General features: G+C 41.2%; 1 protein-coding gene across 2 annotated transcripts in view; it reads right to left on the minus strand.

The window, feature by feature from the left end:
- BLNK (B cell linker) overlaps nucleotides 1–6,947 on the minus strand; it is an 83,842-nt gene extending 76,895 nt beyond the window's left edge. The window contains exon 1 of one of the 2 annotated variants that reach the window (XM_082406545.1): nucleotides 5,912–6,947. In XM_082406545.1, the coding sequence (XP_082262671.1) occupies nucleotides 5,912–5,958 (47 nt within the window). In that variant the 5' untranslated portion in view covers nucleotides 5,959–6,947. The remainder of the gene's footprint in view (nucleotides 1–5,911) is intronic. The other variant, XM_082406546.1, reaches the window with a different exon arrangement.
- Nucleotides 6,948–19,546: the final 12,599 nt, after the last annotated feature.

Here is a 19,546-nt window from a genome sequence, read left to right on the forward strand (position 1 = left end):
CTACACAGAATTCATTCCACTTGGTCTAGATCAGAGTTTCCCAACTGCAGCACTATTGACATTTTGAGCCAGATAATACTTTGCTGTAAGTGTTGCGCTGCACAGTTCAGGATGTTTAGCAGTACCCCTGGCATTTACCTACGAGGTGCGAGCAGCACCCCCTCCCCAAGTGGGATAGTCAAATGTCCCCTGGAGGGCAAAATTGTCCCTCGTGGAGAACCACTGATCTAAATGATGCAGCTATGTCTTGGGGGAGGGCAGAAGAAGATAACTTCTATGGGGTTTATTAAAAAGCCAAAGAAAGCCATCCAGTGTTTCAATATCTCTATAACAAGCTATTATTTCATTTCTTTTTTTTTCTTATTCATGTAACAAGCCTAGATTCCTTCATGTCATTGCATGAGGGCAATAGTAAGATCCTCTTTGAAAATGCACCAAACAAGTAAATTCTCCACAGAACAGATGAAGTTAATCATTTGTGGGGGAAAACCAAGAGATTGTAAATGTGTGCCTAAAGCATTTGGTACCAGCCCAATCTCCTCCCATCCAGTGATGTAAGAGACAGGGCTAGAATGTAATTGTGGTTCAGTTCTTGGAAACAGAATTAATTGTATCATAGCCACTTTGGGGACAGGTTGCACGAAGAGGGAGGAATTGTTCAGCCACAGCACACATTGTTTGGGTGATTATTGGATCCAGAAGAGAGGGTGCCTTGAATATGTGGGCTCTGGTTTGGCGTTTTCCTGGCAGACCCATGCCCAGAGTGGATGAGAAAGAGTGCCTTGAGTTTTCCTAGCTGATGATCCTGAAATCCACAAACGCTAAGCAAATTTCTAAAGTGGCTCCCATGTAGCTGGCCCATGAGAAGACAGAGACCTTGTCTGAGAATTGCATCCATTGGTACAACACAATATAGCTTAGTTGAGCAGGTTCTCAGCTGACATAAGGCAGGTAGGCAGTGTGAGGAGAATAGGAAACCATACTTCCTGGGAAGTCTATCTTATCTCTACCATTAGATGCTATGCCTCCTCTTGCCCTCCCACCTCAGCACTGGCCTCTGATCTAAACTTATAAAAGAATGAGAAGAGAGATGCCCAAGACACACTTGTATTCAGGATGTGCTCTATCCACCCACCGTGAGCCCCTGGGAAGCTTCCTGCTCTGCTTGCCCTCCAGTTAAAGGGGGTTGGATCTTCTACCATGAGTAGGAAGAGAGATAACATATGGTCATTCATGAAGGGTGGGTTAAAAGTACTGATTGTTGTGTTTACTTTTTATTTACTTGTTATACTGACCATGTGACAAATATTCTGGGCACTTTAGCCCATGTCTTCACAACAAGCCTGTGAGGAAGAGATCCCTAGTTTTATTTGACAGTTGAGGAAACTGAGGCTTAGAGAAGTTGAGTGACTTCATCAGGACCCATAGCTAGTAATTGGCAATCGGAATCCTGCCCTTTTGGGTACCAATCGCTTTGTCCTTCTAAATACATCATAGCTACCTTCTAGATGATGCATCTGCATGCTGTCTAGATGAATCCTCTGTCCCCAGTGTTCTGAGTTGGGCAGTTTTCAAAAACTTTGTAAGAAAAGAGTTTGAAAATATTTTGAAAACTGTCTCAAACAAGTTGATAATTCCGTCAGGAAATATTTCCTGAGGGTCATGGGATGAAATGGTAGCCTTAGAGGATGTAACATTTCAAGCATGGTCTTCATGGCTAAAGGATCACACAACATGAGAGCTGAGAGGGACTTTGAGAATTGTCAGATCCAAACGCCTCATTTTGTAGCTGGGGGACACAGGGTGATGAGGACCTAACTAGGATGGTGTGGCAGAAAAGGAAAGAAAAGGGCATATATGGAAGCATCATGAAAGAAAGACTAGAGGTTGTGTTAGGTGAGTGGAGGTACAGAGGAAAGGATGCATCAGACTTAGAGTTGATGATGACACCATTGACAGAAACAGGGAGGACCAGAGAGGGATCTAGTGGCAGAAAGGTGAAAAGAAGATAAATTTGTTTCTGAAGAACTGAACTTGAAAAGTCAAGTAACTGGAAATGCCAATTGAGGATTCCAAGACCTGAGAAGAAAAATCATGTCCCAGGATCTGTCAAATAGGATCTCCAAGTGAGACCCCTAGCCGTGAGACCCAGACACCCATGGCAGGGCTCTGTCATGCTCAACAGTTTATTAGCCACTTAGATTAGGGCAGAGAAGCGATGTTTGTCACGTCACAGTCCATGCAAAGCTAAATGCCACAGATGTCAGAAGCAACAGGTAAAATAGACAAAATAGCTAAAAAGAAGAACTGAAACTGACATGAAATTTATCAAGGATCAATGTAAAGTACTATGTTTCTGTTCGGAAAATCAATTGCACACCTATAGAATTAATAAGGATAACAATAAGATATTAAATAACCACCATTTTTCAATCCAATAATTACTATGTGCCAGGATCACTCTAATCCTTACAACAGCCCTGTGGGATCGGTGCTGTTATTATCTCTATCTTTTCAGCTGAAGTAGCCAGGACCAGGGAATTTAAGTAAACTTTCCTAAACTCACACATATGTTAGTTTGACTGAAAAATACCATACTCTTCAACCAACAATATAAGGATTAGGGAGACTTGGCTTGACCACACCTGTGTCAAAGACTTTTTCCATTTGTAAAAATAAGTGAGCATGTGTTTGTGGGAGCTACAAAGAAAAATACACACACACAGACGATGAGTCATCTGGGAGGTTATTAAAAATATAAAAACGTAAAATTTCCTTTACAAACTAGTTTCACTAACTTGAAAGGAATATAGTCATTGTGATTCAGGACTGTAAATGTTGAAATGTTTACCTAGAAGTGTAATATTTTTATGAATAGGAATACTTACTGTGGAAGGATTGAGACCTCAGGTCTGAGCTGCGTTTCTGACGATATCGTTACCTTATAAAATCCAGGGAAAATCATGGCTAAGAATCAACTAAAAGATCCTGAGAGTTTTTGGATTCCCATTAACAGAGAAATCGACTTCATGTAGTGCCCCAAGGGGAGATAAAAAGCAAGAATCTGTGCTCACACATTTCTGTGGTCACATACAACTTAGCCACTTCACCTTTCTCAATTCCTCTGCAGTAGAAACTCTCAGGCTGACTACTCATCCCCAGCTGTCCATCTGGGAAGGTCCACCTGGAACCTTCTCTTTCTCCTTCATTTTGAGAATCTTTTTTTTTTTTTTTTTTCCAATCATGCCTGCCCTCTTTTCCTTAGTTGACTCTACTTTCCCTCCCTCCTGGTCACTCATTCTGCCTCTAGTCTCTTTCCAGCCCTGGGAATATACCCCCTAGATCAGGGTCATCCTTTTTACTCCCCCTTGATGGACACTCACTATCTCTCTATTTTTTCTGGCTAAGAATTTAAGCAAATTATCATATAAACTTTGATAAACCTAAGAGTATGAACACAGCTCTTCACTTATACTGTCATCTGATGCCAAATAATTGCACAGTCGGCAACATTCTGAATTGGTGATAACCTGTCAGGACAGAGGATACAAACCACAGGGATCAAGTATTCATTGACCTATTCCTCGCCATCCCATCTAATTACAGAAAAGATTTAAAATGGTGCTTCAAGTTCATTGTGTTTACAATTTCATTTCTTTGAAAAGTTCCACATCGACAGTGCACATTTTATCAAAACAGGCCAATTCTGTAAAAACAACTCAGTAACCAAGTAGAAAAAAAAAAGTTACTTTTGCCTGAGCAGACGAATGTAGTATATGATTATCCACAATACGGTTTTGGTTTTCTACCCTCTAATCTAGTGTTGTATGTTGCCTATCAACTGCTCTGTGACAAAGCTGGACTTTGTCCCCGAGGGAAGGATCATAAAGTGATTTAGGTTCTATTGCCTCTCTTTACTTAAATTCCCATCTGGATATCCTGAAAGAGGTTCTAAGACTTAGTATAGGCCTAGGTTATGGAATATCTCTGAAAAGGACCTTCTAAACCCTCTTGCTCATTTGAGAGAAACCTTAATATCCATGCCTTGTTAGTTTCTTTGGCATGTCTTTCCTTCCCTCTCCCTTTTCACTGCTCTGCCCCAAGTCCAGGAATGCAGCACTAGAGGCTTGGGTTACTTAACCGCCCCTCCTACTAAGCATCCTTGCCTCCAGGTTCCGCCCCCTCCGGTCCATCCTGCCAACCTCCCTTAAGCCCATTGGCATGACATCTGTAACTGTATAAACCGTTCTCCAGCCCTCCATGGTTAGAGCCCTCACTGTCCTTTGTGATCTGGCCCCACCCTACGCATCCAACCTTTTGAGGACCTTCTGGTCCCACACACCTATTCTACAGCCTCTGTTGGGCAGAAGACTCTCCTCATCATCCTACAAATGGACCTAGTCAAGTCCAGCTCCCAGCGTCAGCTTCTGTCTTTCCTCCCTCCCAGTACATCAGGCTTTCCCTCCAATTCTCCAACTTCTTTTATCTTACCTGCCTCTCAAAGCCTAGCTCTTTATTTATTTATTTTTTTATTGAGGTAACATTGGTTTATAACATTATGTACATTTCACTTTTACAACATTATATTTCTACTTCTGTATGTACCATAGTGTGCTCACCACCAAAAATCTAGTTTCCATCCATCACCATACACTCGACCTCCTTTACCCATTTCACCCTCTGCCCTCTGCCTCTTCACTTCCGGTAACCACTACTCCGTTCTCAATATCTACATGTTCGTTTTTATTTGATTTGGTTTGTTCATTTACTTTGACAAAGCTTAGCACTTGAAGCGTCTTGTCTGTTGAAACCTCTCCAGCTACTCCAATTCACTTCTTATACTCATTGAGTCACTTACTACTTGCACTGTTTTACCTGCCCCCCTCCCATGACGGTGTAGCAATGTGAGACCAAGGGCAAGACTGAAGAAGCTTTTTGTCTCCTTATCAACACACCCTTGAAAGGGCTGACCGCGGCCATGCTGCCTCTTGATTCCAGACCAGCAGTTCGTTTCAAACTATCATTTACCAAGTGCCTACCAGGTATATGACCCATATTCTAACTGTGAAGGGCTGTCCCTCTGCCATTCCCAGACTAATTTCTCTTAAATTCTGTCTCAAAAGCTCTGATTCTCTAGCTCCTTATCATTTGTGATAACTTCCTTGCTACACGTGTCACATCACCCTGTGAAAAACTGAAGTTCAAGTGGTAGCTGAAATTTAAAACACTCATTGAACACTTAAAAGTTCCAGTCTCAAAAAGCCATGATGTTGTCACAATGAGACAAAAAGAAAATCTTCAAAATAAAAATTTGGGAAGTCTTTTCTTCTATAGGTCAGAGGAGTTTCTTGATTCTTTCCCCTTGGGCCACTTCTGGTTTATTTATTCTTTCTAAGTGGCTTTTTATGGATAATTGTTACTCTGACATGAAGACACTGGAAAAACAGATCTAATCTCCCCAAAACACTTGTGACATACAGCCACAAAATAAATGAGATAGTAAAGCTACAACGAATACAAATTATTACAACAATCTTTAACATTAAATAGTAATCCACAATGAAATATTTGAGTACTCAGATTAGACCAAACTTTTTTTAGAAAAGCTTGCTGTGTTCAGACTCTCCAAGCTGACCATTGGTAGAATCTAAGCCCTTGGCTTTTCTTTTTTATTTTCTCTTCAAAGCTTTACACTTCAATCCATCACTGGCAAAGCCAGCTAGAATAAGCTCACTAGTTCCTACACATTTCTTTAAAAATGCAAGTCCCCTTCCCTATAGCAATTGACACCCCACTGCCTTACAGCTAGCAAAGTATTCCAGGATTTCAGTATTTCTGAGATGCAATAGATCATTGAAAAAAAAAAAAAAAAAGGAGAAGAAGGAAAAGTATTGGATGGCGAAAATCTTACCTCAACTTCTGACTGGCGGGGACAGTTATTTTATTAAGCTTATCCATTCTTTTTGGTAACTATACGAACCACAGATCACTGTCCGATGGTCACGTCAGCAGTCCCTGGCTGTCCTGGGGAGTAGCATGGTAAGACTTTGATCTCAAGAGTCCTAGTCACTTGAGTCTGATTTCTGAGAGTGCAGGCTGCTGGCAAACACTCCTGCAAGAGGGAGAAGTAAAACTTGCTAGAGCACGTAGTCAAGTTTCATGTTTCTACATAGTCATGTGATCTGGGTAGCCAGCCAGCTTGGCTGATTACTCCACGTTGTGTAAACTTTAATAGTGAAACCTATTGGACATGCAAATTTCTTTCCAGCTGCTTTCTTCTGTAACCAGATTTATAACCAGGTCAGGGCAAGCTTCTGGCTGGTCACTACTTCCTGTTGTCCTGAACACATATAGTCCTTGTTTTCAGCAGGTGTCATGCTGTCCCCTTCCTGAGCTCAAGGAAAAGCAGAATAATCAATTCCATCTGAAAGTCTCTTTGGGACTTTCTGCTCATTTGCATAAAGTCATGGATAAACGTTTCCACTTAAAGGATCGTTATACGAAAATGGCATTTTGGTATAGTTTCTCCTCACTCCCCTCCCCCAAATGTTTTTAAATAAATATCAAGATGACAGTGACACAGTGGTAGCAGTTTACTTTGAGAGTTAGAATTCAGTTTTCCTGAAGATCTGTGTAAAATGGGAAGACAATTCTCTAGGCAAGGTCATTAGGGATAGAGACAGATAGGAGATCTGGAAAAGGGGAGAGGATCTCCATTGTACAGCATGGCCTCTTTATCAGGTTGATGGTGTCAGGAGTTGTGCTGATAGCCAGATGCTTTCAAACAAAATCAACATGCACTCAAAGGCCAGCTAAGAACAAATTTAACAACCTCCCAACAATGCAGTTCTGACATCAGGCCATCCAGAAGTCCCCTTAAAAGCAGGGTGCCACTCTCCTCACTGCCTTTTGTCCCCTCCTGGCCTCATCCACTGCTCACCTCCATCCCCTCACCAGACCTAGTGATGGGCCAGTGAGGAGGGGGAGGAGGAGGAGGAGGAGGGGGAGGAGGGGAAGGGGGAGGAGGGGAAGGGGAGGAGGAGGGGGAGGAAGGTGAGAGGCAACAGCAGCAATGGCAGAGATGGATGTAGTAGATGGATTCCTTTCCTCCTGTGCCTCTTCTTTGTACAAACAGAGGTTCTGTATTTCTCCAGGTAAATCTTGATTATTCACATTCATATACCGTCTCTGAATTTCTAGTTTAACCAGATGGTCAGGAGCAGAATCCACAGGGCTATTGAAGGGTGGGGCCCTTCTGCTCGGCCAAACCCCTGAATTGGCCAGGCCAGCGAGAAAGTTCATCTTTCATGAGAAAAATGTAAGTGCTTGGCTCTTCCAACTGTTTATTTTCCCCAAACAGGAAGCTCAATTTTCTTGCAATTTATCTTGAAAGAGTTCTAGACCTTCACCCCTCAGCTCCTCACAGTTCTTAACAGAAAGGAACTAGTAGACCAGGAGAGTGAAGGCACGTAGAATGTCATCAGGATCGGGAAAATCAAGCTCCACTGAATGGGGCGATAATCAGCTTGTTCCTTCTAGATTACTGTAAAGTGCACCCCATCGGCTACTTGGCTTTTCTCTCAACCAACAACTCTGTTCAGCACCTGGGCTGTGAACTTATTATTTCCCCAGAGAAAAAGACCAAGGGCAAGAGTTACACTTCTGCTTTTTCTTTTTACAGCCACTTGTCTTTCTTCTTTTTACTGTGTCTAGTCTGACATGATAAAAATGAGAGTCTGCTTTTCCAGACTGGACATTTTACCCCATGTGGAACATAGTGTGATAGCCATGATGTTCCAGGCTGCCACTACTTGGTAAATGCAAACATGGAAATTGAGGACACCAAATTTTAGCCTATGACTTGTGAAAAGAATAAGACCACACAACATGGTTTCCACAGCACATGGAGATCAACATACCATGATAAACACTCAGTCTCGATCTACACAGCACAGTGAACATGACAATTAATTAATTACTAGATTAACAAATGAAAAATGGATAATACCAACCTTAAAGAAAATGTGGAACTCCTGTACACTGCTGATAAAAATATAACTAGGTACAACCACTTTGGAAACAGCTTGGTATTACCTAATACACTTGATGACATACATACCTATGACCCAGCATGAGGTCATACATAACATAGCACTGTGTCAGAACACTAAAAATATACCATGTACACCAAGTCATGTGCAAGAATTGTCATTGAAGCACCATTTCTAATAGAAAACAAGATAACACTTGGAACAACCCAATTGCCCCTCAACAGGAAAACAGATAAATTAATTGTGGCATATTCATGCAGTGGAGTACTATTCAACAGTGAAAATGATTGAATACAATTGATCAGTATGGATAAATAACAAAAATAATCTGAGCAATAAAGGCAAGTTAAAGAAGATCATACACCATGATTCCAGTTATATTTAGGTTAAAGACATGTAAAACTAATTTATTATTTAGGGCATATACATATATGGTCAAACCAAGGGAGGGAATGATAAATATAAAATTCAGGTGAATGGAACTAAGGAGTGGGATTGCAGTGAAGGGGCACATAGGACTTCAAAGGCAATGGTAGTGTCCTATTTCTTAAGTTGAGTGGTGGGTATATAGGTACTTATTGTAGATATTAAATATTTAACAAAAATATATAAAATAAGATCTGGTCTAAAGCTATGGGGCAAAGCCAGGACAGTCCACCTAAGTCTCAGTTAACTCTGTGAAATGATGAGGCTTGAGAACAAGAAGACATTATACTGGAGTTTGGGGATGAGACCAACCAGCTCTGGTTTCTCTTGGGTGCTTTTCCTTGCATCCGTTAATGACAACCAACAACAACATGCTTTTTCAATGCTTTTATGTTCGTGTACTATGACACCATTCATTTTTTTTCTTTTAATTAATTAATTTATTTGGCTGTACCAGGTCTTAGTTGTGGCACGCGGGATCATCGTTGTGGCGTGCAGGCTCTTAGTTGTGGGATGTGGGATCTAGTTCCCTGACCAGGGATGGAACCCGGGCCCTCTGCGTTGGGAGCGCGGAGTCTTAACCACTGGACCACCAGGGTAGTCCCGACACCATTCATTATACATGTGAAAAAACTGATTCATAGGGAAGTTAAGTAACTGGCCCAAAGTTACACCACTCATCAATGTTGGGATTCAAACCCAAGCTTGTTTTCATAGTCTAAGCTGACAATCACAGGGTTTTGCCATCACAAGAGATATCTGTGCTTCGGCAGTGGGCCCTGCCCTGACATCAAGGCACCAACTTAACCAAGACCTTGGGTGAATCACTTAATCTCCCTGGCCTCAACTTCTCATCTTTAGAGGATGAGAAAGGGTATTCAAGAAGGGCTCAGACTCCTTCTGACCTGGCATCTGGACATTGGCCCATGTGCACAGAAATTGGATTCCGCGAGCAAAAACACTCTCACAGCTTCCAGAAGAGATGCCTTTGGTGGTCTGTGCTAGATTGCTTCCCAAAGTGAGGCTAGGTGGTTGTGTCAGTTTACAGACCTTTGGAAGTAGTCCAAGTCCTCACTGAAACTGGAAGGTGAGCCACGGTTCACCCTCTCTGCTCTGCCACCCACCTGCTCATGGCTCTTCCCCTGCCAGGGCTGGTTTAGGCAAATTGCCAAAGGAAGTAGGCGAAGCGTGGCATGGATACTATGCAGTATGCTTCTATTGTTCTAATCATAACCTACTCCCAGGAAGGTCAGCCTCACAACAACTCTACGAGGGGGGTACTCTTATCATTCACGATGTGAAGTCCGAGCCTCAGAAAGGTGACAGCACTTACCCAAGGCCACCCATTCTTCCTGATCCCTGAGCCAGGGCCCTTTAACCCCCAAACCATTCACTCTCTTTTCCCTGTGCTGGCCCCCATTCTTGGGATGGGGGTGGGGAGGCTGTCCTGCGTGAACAGTGGCCCTGGCTGCTTTCTGGCACATGCAGGCCAAAGTAGCAGGGCTTGCTGTTGGTCAGGCCCATGCCTGGTTAATTGGCCAGTGCCAGTTAAGGGCCCAGATGGAGGAAGGTTTGGGAGGAAGTTAGGAAGCCTGGGTAAACCACTGGAGAAAAATAGCAGAAGAGGCCAGAGAGAGGCCAAGAGAGAACAGGAACTGAGGCAGATGCTGCTAGTGGTCTATCTGTTCTCCTTTGTGGGGAGGGGGCAGGAAGGGAGGAAGAAGGAAGGAGACGACACAGCTGTGACTTGAACAAATCGGCAAAGCCTCTTTTAAGCTCGAGGCTTCACTTTCTGTGAGATGAATCAGTTCCCTATTTCATCTGTTCAGTAAACTCAATATTCTGTATATGAAATTGGCCTGGAGTGCAGTATCCGTATTACGAGGAGAAGAGCTTAGAAGAAAACAGTCCAAGTATCAGTCCAAGTCCTTGGCTGGTAAGAACATTACCATAGCCTGTTGTCAGGACAGATGACTCCTGGCCTTTGTCTCATCTTCACCTCCTCCCTTGCCTTCAGCCCTCAGAGCAGGTCTGCGAGCAAGACTCTCCTTTGTAATATTTCCACCCTCGCCCTGTTCTCACTCCAGCCTAGATCCTCACCTGGATCACTGCTCAGCCTCCTGCTTCTTCTCTGCAGCTAGATCCACGCCCACTCTCATTCCCAGGCCATGTTCCCCACTGCTGACTCTCAAGAAGGATTTCAGAGGTTTTTCCTTTCTTCTAGAACCAAGTATGAATGTCATTCATGCCCCTGTCACTGAGTCTCACCTTGGGGCTCCATCTTATTCCTCACTAATTCCCAGCACGTGACCATCCCTTTGGTCAGACTGGTTCTCAAACACCCATTCTCCTCATCAGTCACACGGCCCAGCCACCAGCCAGAAATGGCTCTCCAAAGATGGGGTGGGAGGCAAATACATGGGGTCCTAGACGGTCAGGAGGCCAGGTCTTCCCTGTTAGTTGGGGCCACGATGAAGCCAGAGAGCAGGCAAGGGTGGAAAGGCAGAGTGCTCTGTCCAAGGAATGGGAGCGTCAGAGAAGTAGAAAGCCAAGATAAGGCTCATGGTCTCCAGGGGTTGAGGTCCTGGAGGCCAGGAGAAGCCCTTGATAGCAGATGCTGTGGCTGTTGATGACAAATTTCTGTTACCTTTTATCTGGTGGAGCGCCACTCATCTCCTAGTCCTCCTACCCAGAAAGTCCATCTAGATTCAGAGGGCCTCCAACTAAAGCAGACTTGAGCAAATGGGGAGATGGTCCATGTTCTTGCGTAGAATGACTCAGTGTCACGAATGCCATTATCTCCAATTTAATATATAAGTTTAATGTGATGCCAATAAAAATAGCAATAAGATCCTCTCCTCCAACGACACCTGAGGGAAATAGATTCTAAAGTTCTTCTCTCTATAAAAACAAGCAAGAATTGCCAAGAAATCTCTGACAAAGAAGATCAAGGGAGTGGAAGGAGATAGACCTCTCAGATTTAAAGCATGCTATGAAGCCTCCTCTCTAATAAAAACGGCATGGTATTTCTGCATGACCAACAGAACTAAAGAGAAAGTGCAGAAATAAACAGAAGAATTTAAGGAGATTAAATGCTATGAATGTGGCATATCTAATGGGAGAAAGATGGACTTTTTAATAAGCAGGGAAATTGCAAAGCCACTGGGGAAGAGATAAAATTTAGATTCATACCTCAAACCATTCAACAGAAAAAACTCCCAATGGATCAGAGCTCTAACTATAAAAATGAAGCCATAGCTGTACCAGAAGTAGACACAGTTAAATTTCTTCATAACCCTATCTATGACTTAAAATCCAGAAGCAATCAAAGAAAAGATTGATAAATTTAACTAGAAAAACATAAAGAACTTTTTTGTGGCAAAAAATCATTATAAACATCATCAAAAGACAGAGGACAAATTGGGAGTAAAGAGTTGCATCATGTATCACAGATAAAAGGCTAATCTCCCTAATAGATAAAGAGCTCCTAAAAATTGAGATGGAAAAAAAAAAAACCATGAAAAGCCTTTAAATGGTCTTTAAATGGATGGAAATATGCTCAATCAATCTCCTATTAAGAGAAAGGTTATAACCAGGCCGAAGAACATACGCATGTTTACGTACCAGATTAGCAAAAATCTGCAAGTCTGATGATAGGATGCTCTTAGGAAACAGGCACTCTTTGCTAACAACACGTTACAATCCCATGGAGGGGAACTGGCAATATTTAACAAAATAAATGAATTGACCTTGTAACCCAGCAATGTCACTTCTAGAACCCTCTCCTGAAGATACACTTTCACAGACGCACGCACGCACGCAACATCTGCACAGAGTTATTTGTTGCAGTTTTACTTGCAACAACGAAAATTGGAAAAACCTAAACGCTTTTCAGTGGAGGACTGGTTGAATACATTTTAGTTCATCCTTGTAGCAGAGTTCTGTGCCGCCATAAAAATGGTGTGACCTCTGGGATACGGTATGTGGAAGAGACAAGGTCAGGACAGTGTAAGCTACTTCTTTTAAAAAACAAGAAGATAGAGGAAAATACACATACTTATTATTGCAAAAACAAACATAAACACTAGAAGGATAAATCATAAACTAATACAAATAGTCACCTATAGGAGGCAGGAGGGAGCTGGAAATAGAGCAGAAGTGATAGGGATGTAGATCGATTCTCTGGATCTGTCTTTTCATAGTTTTGACTTTTAAACTAGATAATGGCTTGACATATAATAAAAACACAAAATTAATGCAAAAAATTTAAAAAGGCAAACTTTAGAATAAAAGTAAACAGAAACAAGTGAATGTAAATAGTAACATACCCTGGAAAAGAGAATTATTTTGACTTTTCAACACAGTCCTCTGTGCATCCTCAGTGAAACATATTCTAAGAATGAAAATGTTACAAAGAAATCTCAAACTCTACTCAGTATTTTTATTTTTAGTAATAAAATGTGTAATAATTTTCAAAGTGTTTTTTTGGTATAATGTAGATAACTATGTTAATAAATAAACATGTTAATATTAGCAGAAATAAATAAATATGTTAAATATGTTAATAAATATGTTAATATGTTAATATTAGCAGAAACTAAGCTTTTTAGTGTGAGAGAAAAAATACAAATATAAAATCAAAGGAAAACTTGGTAATGTTAAATTTAATTGGAAATATCAATCTGAACTCACTATTTAGTTCCTAGCACTAAATATTGAAAGGACCTAGAAGCAATGACATTCCAGATTTTAAACACATGAAGAGATGCTCAATTACAATTATATCAAGAAACAGACAAATTCCCCACGAGCAGGAGCTAGAGGCTAGAAGGCAGGGTTGATTTCAGGTCTGGGGCATAGACAATGGAAGCTGAACCTGGAACATCTTGTGCCAGAAAACATCAAAGATCCAGGAGCAGATCTTTGAAGGGGGTGATTTGAGCAACAAAAAAAGAATAATGACTGTAATTTATTTTAAAATTTTGAACAAATTAAAATCCACTGGTGTGCAATAATAAAACCACAAACAAAAGTCATTTGCCAAAATTGGAGATAACTATTCCATCAACTCCTTACTTCTGGTAATTAATAAATTAGAAATGAAGGAAGCATTTACCATTTTTTAAGAGGAATTGAAAATCCTCCTTGATTTTCTAAGAATGCTAGCTAGTAAATGTAGAAAGAATTACAGAATAAGAAAATCACCATTTTGCAACTGCAAAATAAATAATTGATTAAGGTGAGGATCATCAATTATTGCTAAAACTAGTAGGTGAATGTTGGGGAACAGGATAGTCTCAAGGTGTGAAAGGCTCATCCCATGGGCTGCTGGCTAATTGCCAAGGGAAAAGCCAACGTTTGCAGAGATGAAATCTGACTGTCATTGTCTTAAGTGACAGTCAGGCAGGACATTCCCAGATAAACTGGAATGTGAGATCTCGCTAAATTTATAGGAAGTAAAGGTGGTAGAGAAACAAGTTGGACGGCACTAAGAGGAAAGAATACAATTTTTAAAAATCCAGATGTGGGGAATTCTACAGAACAACCACCTGGTCTTAAAAAAGGCAAAGAAAAAGAAAAAAAGTGGAGGAGATGTTCAAAATTAAATCAGACTGAAGAGTCATAACAAGCAAATGCATGCATGAACCCAAATAGGATACTGGTGGAAAGAAACCAACTCTAGAAGACATTTGCGGACCATTGGGAAATTTTTCATATGGTCTGGAGATTAGATGATATCAGGGAATTGTTAACATTCTTAAGAATGATCATGGTATAGTGGTAATATAGAAAGATCCTTATTAGGACATTTTTGGGAGGTGAATGCTTTTGGATTTAAAGGTTTAAGTAGGCATGTCTACAACTTACCTTCAAATGATTCAGAAAAAAATGTTAGCAATGATTGAAGCTGGGTGGTAGGTATACAGGTGTTCGTTGTACCATTCTTTCAACTTTTCTATACATCTGAAATTTTCATGTAAGAGTTTCAAAAATGGCAGGACTCCAAATGTTTCTCACCCTCAAGCCCTCTACAGAGTCATCAGGGGTATTGGAACTTCCTGGTTCCCCAGGCCTCCTCATCAATGCACTCTCCATCAATGTAGAATCCTGCTCAGGAGTTCCCAAGCACAGTCTTTCTGTCTCTCATTTCTGGCCCCAATCTTGACCATTTTCTAATTTCTTGTGGCCTGTCCAAATCCCACTCACCTTCAAGGCACACTTCCTCCTGGAAACTTGTCCTGTCTTCTGGTCCACCTGGGCTACTACTCTGACCTCCTCTAGCTCTTCGTACTTGGACCACAGTTTTTGCTTTTAGCCATATGCCAACTCTCTAATGTTTTTCCCAAGTGTATATCCTATTACCTTGATGAGATTATGAACATTCCAGTGAAAGGACTATATTCTATTTCTTTGGTCTTTCTCTGTAGCAAGCACAAACTAGAATATTATTTGTATATAATAAATACTTTCTGAATTAAACCTGACAGTTATTAAAAGATATGTACAAGTAAATAAAGTAAAAATTAGTTGTGAGATGCAATTACTATTCAAACTCAGGAAATGAATCAATGTTAAAAATCATTGAAGTTGCTGGTTTCATATGTAAGGAGCTTGGTAGTTGTCACTCCATCCTAACAGCAAGTGAAAAACTGAATAGATTGAAAAATCAACAATTCTTCTTTGCTCTGTAAGAGAGGAAGTATACAGTGCAAACTGCTGCCCCCAAGATCGAAGAGACAGACAGGTGCATACAGGTCATTATGGCTTACTGGAGCAGAGACTTGCTAGCAAAACCGCTGTAGGAACGAGTGAGGGTGTAGAAAAACCTGAACTGCAATTGATGAATTGCTGGCGGCTCAGTGGGGACAACTCTGAGAATTAAAAACTCCAGGAGGACCCAGTCATAAGGCGACAATATTTTGAGATTTACCTCTAGGAGCTTGACCAGGTTCCCACAGTAAATATCAGAGAAAAATCCCCTTGAGCTTCCGGTAGGGGTGGAGAAAAGAAAACATTTTGAAATAAATCAGAGCACTCCATTATTAACAAGCCCTGCCCCCAGTGGAAACTAGTTAACCATGGCCTAACCTGCTGGTGTATTATCAGAGCTTAACTGACCTGGGAAAGGGAAGTACCCAATTCCAGCCCACTCTAGTCATGCTGTCCCATCTAAGTGGGAGAATAAAAAAGAGAAGCATTTGTGAAGTTCACGGTCCAGAGGCATAAGCTCACTAAAAGACTGAGACCTGATCACAGGACTACAGAATGCTCCCCCTCCACATTACTAAAGGCCTGTTGACAGCAGTTCCTTTTACCTCATACATCATGTCTAGCCATCAAAAAAAACACAAGGCATACCAAAAGGCAAAACCCCACAATTTGCAGAGACACAGTGGGCATTAGAACCAGACATGGCAGGGATGTTGGAATTACCAGACCAGGAATTTAAAACATCTATGATTAATATGTTAAGGGCTCAAATGGATGAAGGAACCCAGCATGAAGATCAGGTAGGCAATGTAAACAGAGAGATGGAAATCCTAAGGAAGAATCAAAAAGAAAAAGAAATGCAAGAGATAAAAAACACTGTAACAGAAATAAAGAATGCTTTTGATGGACATATTAGTAGACTGAACATGGCTGAGGAAAGAATCTCAAAGCTAGAGTAGATTTCAAGAGAATCCTCAAAAACCGAAAAACAGAGAGGACAAAGACTGAAAAAAACCCCAAACCAGAACAGAGTACCCAAGGACTGTGGGATAACTAAAAAGTTATAACATACACAGAGTGGGAATACCAGAAGGAGAAGGAAGAGAGAAAGAAACAGAAGAAATATTTGAAACAATAATGATGGAGAATTTTCCCCAATTAATGTCAGACACCAAACCATACATCCAGGAATCTCAGAGAACCCCAAGCAAAAACTACACCAAGGCGTATCATTTTCAAACGACAGAAAATCAAAGATAAAGAAAAAATTCTGAAAAAAATCCAGAGGAAAAACCACCTTTCCTACACAGAAAAAGATAAGAATCACATCTGACTTCTCAGAAACCATGCAAGCTAGAAGAGAGTGAAATGAAAAATTTTAAATGTTGACAGAAAAATACCACCAACATAGAATTTGGTACCCTGTGAAATTATCCTTCAAAAGCAAAGGAGAAATAAGGACTTTATCAGACAAACAAAAATTGAGGAAATTTGTTGCCATTAGAATCACCTTGCAAGAAATGTTGAATTAAGTTCTTTAGAGAGAAGGAAAATAATATAGGTCAAATAACTGGATCTACATAAAGTAAGAAAGAGAATTGAAGAAGGAATAGATAAAGATAAAATAACTTTTATTTTTCTTATTCTTAATTGGTCTAATAGATAACAGTTTGCTCAAAATAATAATATCAACAATGTATGTATGTTTACGTATATATTTTATGCATATATATGCTTATGTATGCTTATATGTAAGTGAAATAAATGACAGTGATGATACAAGGGATGAGAGGGAAGAAATTAAGAGTTATTTTATTATCAATATAAGGTACTGACACTACCTGTCAAGTGGTATATTCACAGGTTATTTGAAAGTGGACTTGGGTTAGCTGTAAATGTGTCTTGCAAACTCTAGCTCAACCTCTGAGAGAAGTAAAGAAGGAAGTATAAACAATATGCTAAGAAAGGAGAGAAGATGGAATCACATTAATCACTGGATTAAAACCACGAAAGGCAGAACCTTCCTGGGCTGAACAGGCTACAGAGTTACATAGTAAACACTATGGTTAGGACTGTTTTTCACATAACTCTGGGCCTCTTGGTTAATTCCTTACTGGCCGGATGGCTCTAGCTCAGTGGGTTGCTGGATGTAGGTCCTACCAGCTCTTGAGAGACAATTGTTAAAATTTTAGGAATTTTGTGAGCCTGTTGTTACCATAGCCATTATTTGAAAGAGATAAATTATTTAAGCTTACAATTAAATGTTGTAATTAAAACTAAGGTAATACGGTGACGTCCCTGGTGGCGCAGTGGTTGAATCCGCCTGTCAATGCAGGGGACAAGGGTTCGATCCGTGGTCCGGGAAGATCCCACATGCTGCAGAGCAACTAAGCCTGTGTGCCACAACTACTGAGCCTGCGCTCTAGAGCCCGCGAGCCACAACTACTGAGCCCATGTGTCTCAACTACTGAAGCCTGTGCGCCTAGAGCCCATGCTCTGCAACAAGAGAAGCCACTGCAATAAGAAGCCTGAGCACCACAACGAGGAGCAGCCCCCACTTGCCGCAACTAGAGAAAGCCCGCACGCAGCAACAAGGACCCAACGCAACCAAAAATAAATAAATTAATTTAAAAGAAAAAGAAAGCGTAAAAAAAAAAAAAAAAGTAAAGTATACTCTAAACTCATCTTTCATAGTCATTTTGTTACATTTTGCTCTTATCTGTGCTCTTAAGGTTATGTACATCCATTGTATCCATTGTCTGTGGTGGAAGGATTACGTGACGGTGGTGCTTCCCAACTCGGTGTTCAGCGACTTTAGGTTGGAGCTTGAAATCAGCCATGGTGGAAATGTTTATAGCCCTGGAATTGGCAAATACTGTACAGCAAATCAGGGCTGGGTTTTTTTTTGAGAGCCAATTATTAAACATTGACCAATATACCACTACTCTGCTCTAGCCTCACAGCCCCTCAGGTTCAAGAACAACAGAATGGTGACAGCACCCTCAAATGTAGTGAGATCTACCCTGATTGGATATTTTGGTCACATCTCCATCCCTGAACCAAACACCAAGGCCAGGGGGAAATTTATGCCCTGTTCTCCACCCTGGACCTCGGTCAGAGGCTGTCCCATGCCCATGTATGTGGGCTGATCCCCACATGAAAATCAGGGGCTTTCACTGGAAGAAGGGACATTGGCTACTAGAAAAACTTCAAAATATAACCACCATAGCTTGTAAAGCAGTGGCTTCCATGTAGTCTCCAGCTCCCCTAACTCACCTCAAGGTGTCTTGGGCAAGGAGCAAGTGGTTCTGGACCAGTGAAGCTCCTGGTAAGTGGGGAGAGATGGGGAGGCTCTGATCTGAGACCTCTTCTGCACAATCTCCAATCTTCCCCTTTGGTGGAATGATGTCCCCACTATCTTCCCCCCAAGTCCTGTTTATTCCTGCTCACAGCTTGCTTCCAACTTAGACGAATGAAACATGCATTCTTGTGTTGTGTGGGTTTCTGAGATATTTTAAAAATCAATTTAAATTATTTTTCCTGTGATGGGTCCTAGTCAAGTGGAGGAGATATACAAACAAATTATTACAAAGCAATGTGAAGTGTGTTTTCAAAGAGATATTTATAAGCTGTGCTGAGAGCTAGTGGGGAAGTTAGTTAGGAAAATGGGGGCAGCTCCCCAGAGAAGAGGACTTGTGACCTGGAGATTTACATACAAGTAGGAAGTTCCTTATGTGGCAGGAGATGCACAAAGGGGACTATCTATTCCAAAGGAACAATGTGAGTTGTGGTACCACTACGTCAAGCAGCTTCATTTATCCCTTCTCTCTTTTTCCCAATACTCTAGACACCTCGGGAAAATTTCCCTTCCTCTCTTGCTCTCCTTTCTATTCTGAGCCAAAAATAGAACCCAACCATGGGAGTCGCACCAAAACACTATGGGGTGCACACTGGCATGGGGGACAAAGCACACCAGGGCTTTAAAGTGAACATACAAAGAGCCCAGGCCATGGAAATGACCCACATGCACCCTGAAATCTCCAGCTGCCTCTACTACCTCCTCAGGTGAGACCCACTCCTCTTAAAAGCATAAGCATTCAAAGCAAACAAGTTCTTACTTTGTTAGCTTTTCTCTTTGGCTCAGTTACTATATTGCCAGAGAGTCGTTTTCTATTTTCATCACCAGAGCAGACATTTCTCCAACAGTCTTTTGAGCCTGGGGACCAAAGCACCATTTATAGCTTTGCTTCTATGGGAAAAAGTGCTTTCAAGTTCCAAACAACGGACTTACAAATAAATTATTGAACTCAAACTGCTTTTAAGCAATGAGCTTCCTGTAATGTTCTGCACACTTCAGT

The sequence above is a fragment of the Balaenoptera borealis genome (genome assembly GCF_965194805.1).
Source record: "Balaenoptera borealis genome assembly, chromosome: 10".
Classification (NCBI taxonomy): Eukaryota; Metazoa; Chordata; class Mammalia; order Artiodactyla; family Balaenopteridae; genus Balaenoptera; species Balaenoptera borealis.